At 39.4% G+C, this 4,975-nt stretch overlaps 1 protein-coding gene across 1 annotated transcript; it reads right to left on the bottom strand.

Annotated features, from left to right (window-relative positions):
• Nucleotides 1-1,282: 1,282 nt before the first annotated feature.
• Nucleotides 1,283-4,413, bottom strand: LOC5578075. The gene is made up of 2 exons (XM_001663645.2): nt 3,258-4,413; nt 1,283-3,196 (listed from the first exon to the last, which is right to left on the bottom strand). Exons 1-2 carry the CDS (start codon nt 4,281-4,283, stop codon nt 2,957-2,959), a joined length of 1,266 nt encoding a protein of 421 aa, XP_001663695.1. The 5' UTR covers nt 4,284-4,413; the 3' UTR covers nt 1,283-2,956.
• Between the last annotated feature and the right edge of the window lie 562 nt (nt 4,414-4,975).

Raw genomic sequence — 4,975 nt, forward strand, 5'->3', positions numbered from 1 at the left:
TTTATGCTTAATGTCAAGAAATACTCGATTGTTTATCAATCATTTGTAAGGATTGAGCAAATTTTATGCAGGGCAACAGAAAACCCGTATTATGGCACCGCTAAGTTTTAACACCAAAACTAACTATGCAACGGCTCAATCTTCATGGTTTTCAATAGGTACCTGTGACTCTCCTAGATCAATATAAGATGATTGAGTTCGTTCGGCCACCGAAGTAACTCAAGAATTACTATAAGAGAGCTATTGCAAAGCTAGGCATTTAACGGCTTGATTATCCAGGTCATCTAACCCATCTCAGGAGCCTAGCGGTAAACGCACAGCTATTCAGCAAGCCCAAACTGAAGGGTCGTGGGTTCGAATGTCACCGTTCGAGGATCTTTTCGTAAAAGGAAATTTTCTCGACTTCCTGTCTACTTTGGCGGCACCACAAATAACGTAACGCTCTAGGGGAGGGGGAGTAGGCTCAAGCGTTACGGCTCATACACAAATTTTCCATACAAAAAGCGTTACGGAGGGGGGGGGGGAGGTGGTCGAAAATTTCCAATTTTAGCGTTACGTAATAAATGGATGCTGCCTTCTCAGCTAAGCGTTCCTATGAGCACTTCCAAAGTTATTAACTGAGAGCTTTCTTTGTCAAAATTGCCATTTTCGCATTCGTATATCGAAAATTTACTTTTACGAAATGATCCTCGACTGGTGAGATTTGAACCCACAACCCTCGGCTTGGTCTTGTTGAATATGCTTCCGAAAAAGGTTTATTCATTTAAAATTCAAGGTTCCATCAAAAGTTTTCAAACATTTAGTTTAATAATTCAACATCTTTCAAGCCTGCTACTTACGTATAAATTTTGCTTTGCTACCCTTATCATCTCGACTTTGAAATAAATATATAAATAATATATATTAACAATCAAGGTTGTCAAATGTAGAAAAAATAATAAGAATGAATTTTATGAAAAACATCGTAAAAGCGTTTATTTTTCATCATATATTAACATCTTGCAGGTGCAGTAGAACTCAACTTATTCATGAAAATGTTGCAAATGATTTGAAACATTTATATGTCAGTAAATGAAAAACCGAATTTTGTACTATACCACTGAATTCCACTAGAAGTTGTATCCTTTGACAAATACGCGTATTTCGACCTCAACTGTAAGGCCGTTTTCAGTGTCGTGTACTAGACTCGACTGAAGACGGCCTTACAGTTGAGGTCGAAATACGCATATCTCAATCAATCTCGTATCAAAGGATCAAAGGATCTAGTGAAATTAAACGGTATAGTACTAAATTTGGTTTTTCATTTACTTACAAATATTCCACTAAACAGCTCGAAGATTTATTATCAGTTATATGTCATTATTCCAGGAGTCAAAAATATTACACGATGTACAAGCTTACCATATTCAAGACATATCTGGGTTGCGTCTGGCATTGGAGGCCACATTCTGAGATTGGTCAATTAGGTACTGAAATACGTCAATAAAATGCATTGTCCAATTTCGTGTTTATATATCTAATTTGATTCTTGCACGCTACAAAAATGATAATCTTCATCATAAATGAATAACAAGGTTGCATGATAATAATAAATTAGGAAATACGAATTTATCGTCTCATATGTCCAGTACTGTCTCAACATTTCCAAAATATAAGTTTGGTGAGTTATTATATTCAGATGTGGAATGTTCGTATTCAGCTGATAACAAAAATTGCGGTTTTGTAACAAGAAGCTCGATTCTCTTGGGTTCTCTCCAACTAATTGAATTTCATTCTAACCACAAGAATTAAGCACCATTTTCTCACATGTAAACCAGAAATCACGATCCCTCCCGCAAACATAAATCCTAGCACAACGTCTCCATCGTGTAAACAAGCGACGACATGCCGAGTTGTATTCCAATCATCCTTTCAAATTCCTCATGTTGCTCAGCATCAGAGCAGCTCCTAAACAAACGTTGAATAAACGACTGTCCAACGACGAGAGATACACAATTTCTAAGAGGCCCTGCGGGTTCGCCTAAATTGCCCTTTTATCAGAAACCTCGTTCACAATGCTCTCGAATTTTCGACTCGGTCTCCTTCAGTCCTGCTTCCACAGCCTTTGCAGGATCCCGGTAACGGAAATTTGTCACCCCGGGGCCATTTTTCGAAACGAGACTTTCGCTCTTCTGCTCTTGGCAAGCCGCCGCCGTCGTCCCTTTGGCAGTGCCGTCTTTGTCGCCATCGTCATGATAATTTGAAATTTGGAGTATGAAGACGAAGCATCAGCAGAAGCCTTGGCCAATTTAAGTTTAATCTCGTTGGAAATTTGCCGAAAATTAAATTCCGTTCGTCCTCCTTTTTTGCCAGAATTTGAAACCGCAATGGCAAACAAGAATCAGGCGACTAACTGGGTTAAGAATGCACTGGGCATTGTGTAAGGGATGGAGGGATTGTGGTTGATGTTGAAAAATATCCTAGTTTGCGGCACATATCCCACGCGTGAAATGCAACCTTTGTGAAAGAGTAAGCTGTCTTTAAGATTTTTGGGTAATGTGGTTTCTAGGACGGTTGTTAGTGGAAATATGAAACGTTGCTCATATTTAAAGGTATCTGGATGACTACAGTGCACATAGGTCCTGTTTTCAAAATAGCTGTCCAAAATCCAATTTCCAACCCTGTTTTTAGTTGAAAAACAAAGTCAAACATTCATCTGCAATATTAAATAGGTAATAACAAAAGAAAATTGCTTTTCTTCACGCTTTGACCCTAAATAGCTATACATCATTAAAAACCTCAATTTTTGTTTTAAAACTCAAGTTTTTCATTTTCATCAGAACTAACGTAATTTTAGTTTCAGCATAAGTTTTACTACCCGAAGACCCATTTAATCTAGTTAAAACTTTCACGGATATTTCTGTCTGTCGTTAACCCATTGCCTCTCTAAATACTTAGATAAGTGAATTTGGTTAAATTAAGAAGTGGTGTTCAGCAAAAACGTCAAAAACGAGTAAATCATCTTGAGCAATTCATGAAACGCCTGCATCGACAGTCCAAACATTCCTCCACAGCTGATGCCCAGATCTTGCTGCACCTTGGTCATCACAATCAGCAGCGTCTCCCGGATTTCAAAGTACTCTTTCCTCGCTTCAGGCATCTCCGGCATCCGTTCGGACCAACCTAAGTTGTACAGAGATTCACCGATTTGACTGTTCTGAAATGTTAAATCTTGATTAATAAAGGGAAGTTTTTTGCAATTCAAATGAGATTCATACCGTGTCATTCATGTTGTCTGCAATTTTGCAGAACCAGTAAGACTCCAGCAGAATTGCTCCAACGTAACTGAGAATGATGACGGTGTTTACCGTTAAACCCAGCATATTGACATAGAATGAAGCACAACCGATGATCACGATCGCCATGTAGAACATCACCAGGAAGTTCATCTTAAAGAAACCTCCAAGAATGTCAATTTGTTCCAACAGACGAGAGTGTCGAGCAACTGTCACGTTCAATTCTCTCTTCATGAGTTTCCAGAAAAAATACTCCGCTCTACTTCCCCGTACATCATATAACATTCTCTGATCCCCATCTCGATCGACTGCGTTCTTCAATTTTTCGTCCACCCGTGCCATGATCCCATCACATTGTGCCAGAATAACATCCAGCTCAGCCCCAATGCCCATGAGCAATGTGTTCTGAACTGTTAAAATTGTCGCATAAACGGACGAAAATACGAAATGGTTAGTGGAAATGATGATGTTGAAGAGTAACTTCATTTGCCAGCCTAACCGGCTAAGATTATCTGGAACCGTGTACTGTTTGTCCTGATAGATTCCGAATGCATAGAACAAAATCTGGTCAGCGAAAAAAGTGTATTCCAGCACTAGACCAATACGACGCAGCAAACGGTACGATTGGATTCGACTTTCTGACATACGGAGGCCATTAAGCTGTGCCCCTAAATACTTTCTGGCCGCATAGATGTCTTCTAGATACAATCGGATAATTATTGCCCTTACCACGATCATTACCAGTCCCAGCAAGAAGCTAATCACTCCAATAAGCTCGCTGGTCGAGTTCCACTCCGAGTAAGCCACATATACTCGGTCAAACCAAACGGAGAACTGGACCGTCATTAGCATTCGGTAGCAGAGAAACAACACTTGGTGGACGGGATTTTTCGACAGCAGTTGGATGCCTCCCAGGATCAGGAAGTAGTCCATCGTGCGAAAATAATCACTTTCGTCATCTCGCACAGAGATTTGTAGTTGAGCAACCAGCTTACGGATTCTTTCCATGTTTCCAAGATCCACCTTTTCTGTGGATATTACCGATTCTAAGCAGCTTTGTCTTCGTTGTCTGAATGGCTCGAATGATAAGAATTGACTAAGAGAATCCGTTCATTGTTGCTGACCCGTTCAGGAGAAAGTCTTGGAATGCATTGCTTTAATTAATAACCTTTGCAAGAATGTCATTTTTTAATTATGCGTGGAAAATTCCACAATATTTGATTTAGTTCATTTCGCTAGGCGATGTATTTTAATTAATACCTGCTGAATTTCCTGCAACATATTTTCATTGAATAATTTATAACCTTGATGCAGGAACGTCAAATACTTCTAAGAGTGAACAGTATGGGCGTTTCTTCAACTGACGATTTTATTCATTTTGAAATCTAATGCGGATTGGTTTTACCCGCTTTATTGTGTAGGCCTCGTGGCCGTGCGAATAGTGTCGTCAGGTAGTTCAGCGCTTCGTGTCATGGGGTGTGGGTTCAATTCCCGCTTCAGCCAATGAAACTTTTCTTCAGGAATGTTTCTCGGCTGTTATACTGGACAATTTTTGTCCATTGTCTAATGTTAAGTTACAGTCTGTGCAACTAAATGGCTGAAGACACGGTGTCTGTGTCTTGTGAATTTTGCAGCTGTGATTCTTCTTTTTAAGGCTAAGTTCACATCAAATATCTTTTTACTCATACAATAAACTTTTC

The sequence above is a fragment of the Aedes aegypti genome, chromosome 3 (assembly GCF_002204515.2).
Source record: "Aedes aegypti strain LVP_AGWG chromosome 3, AaegL5.0 Primary Assembly, whole genome shotgun sequence".
Classification (NCBI taxonomy): domain Eukaryota; kingdom Metazoa; phylum Arthropoda; class Insecta; order Diptera; family Culicidae; genus Aedes; species Aedes aegypti.

What these genes read in the sequence shown, in the direction of transcription:
- LOC5578075 (XM_001663645.2), bottom strand. Translation starts at nt 4,283, where the DNA reads ATGGAAAGAATCCGTAAGCTGGTTGCTCAACTACAAATCTCTGTGCGA. An exon ending in CAGACAACATGAATGACACG is followed by an intron (nt 3,197 to 3,257) that starts GTATGAATCTCA and finishes TTAACATTTCAG; the next exon opens with AACAGTCAAATCGGTGAATC.